General features: G+C 42.1%; 1 protein-coding gene across 1 annotated transcript; it reads left to right on the top strand.

Annotated features, from left to right (window-relative positions):
- Positions 1–134: 134 nt before the first annotated feature.
- Positions 135–1,162, top strand: LOC107301526 (zinc finger protein 708-like; the record flags this gene model as incomplete). Its single annotated transcript, XM_029287127.1, has 3 exons — positions 135–622; positions 836–921; positions 1,112–1,162. Coding segments are annotated over exons 1-3 (625 nt in total), but the record flags the coding sequence as incomplete, so codon positions are not given.
- Positions 1,163–1,204: the final 42 nt, after the last annotated feature.

Below are 1,204 nucleotides of genomic sequence, written 5' to 3'. Positions count from 1 at the left end.
AACTTGCTTCCCATAAAAGAATCCACACAGGAGAGAAACCATATAAATGCATGGAGTGTGGAAAGGGCTTCAGCCAACACAGTCTTCTTACATCCCATAAAAGGATCCACACAGGAGAGAAGCCATATAAATGCATGGAGTGTGGAAAAAGCTTCAGCCAACATGGTAATCTTACTTCCCATAAAAGAATCCACACAGGGGAGAAGCCGTTTAAATGCATGGAGTGTGGAAAGACCTTTACTTATAAAAGTCAACTTGCTTCCCATAAAGCGATCCATACAGGAGAGAGGCCTTACAAATGCATGGAATGTGGAAAGTGTTTTAATCATAGCAGTAAACTTGCTTCCCATAAAAGAATCCACACAGGAGAGAAACCATATAAATGCATGGAGTGTGGAAAGGGCTTCAGCCAACACAGTCTTCTTACATCCCATAAAAGGATCCACACAGGAGAGAAGCCATATAAATGCATGGAGTGTGGAAAAAGCTTCAGCCAACATGGTACTCTTACTACCCATAAAAGAATCCACACAAGGGAGAAGCCATATAAATGCGTGGAGTGTGGAAAAGGCTTCAGTGGACTCGGTGTTCTTAAAGCTCATAAAAGAATCCACACAAGGGAGTAGCCATTTAAATGCGTGGAGTGTGGAAAAGGCTTCAGTGGACTCGGTGTTCTTAAAGCTCATAAAAGAATCCACACAGGAGAGAAACCATATAAATGCATAGAGTGTGGAAAGGGCTTCAGAATACATGGGGATCTTATAACCCATAAAAGGATCCACACAGGGGAGAAGCCATATAAATGTGTGGAGTGTGGAAAGGGGTTCCGTATCAGTTCATCCTTTCTGAAACATAAGAAGATTCATACAGGGGATAAACCATATAAATGCATGGAGTGTGGAAAGGGCTTCAGCCAACATGGTAATCTTACTTCCCATAAAAGAATCCACACAGGGGAGAAGCCGTTTAAATGCATGGAGTGTGGAAAAGGCTTCAGTGGACTCGGTGTTCTTAAAGCTCATAAAAGAATCCACACAGGAGAGAAACCATATAAATGCATGGAGTGTGGAAAAGGCTTCAGGCAACATGGTAATCTTACTTCCCATAAAAGAACACACAAGGGAGAAGCCATTTAAATGCATGGAATGTGGAAAGGGCTTTAGTGATAATGCATCCCTTTTGAGACATGAAAGGATCCACACCA

This window comes from Protobothrops mucrosquamatus, unplaced genomic scaffold (genome assembly GCF_001527695.2).
Source record: "Protobothrops mucrosquamatus isolate PMUCROS unplaced genomic scaffold, P.Mucros_1.0 scaffold13908, whole genome shotgun sequence".
NCBI lineage: Eukaryota > Metazoa > Chordata > Lepidosauria > Squamata > Viperidae > Protobothrops > Protobothrops mucrosquamatus.
The sequence above is the reverse complement of the archived record's forward strand: the minus strand, read 5'-3'. Positions and strand labels throughout refer to the sequence as shown.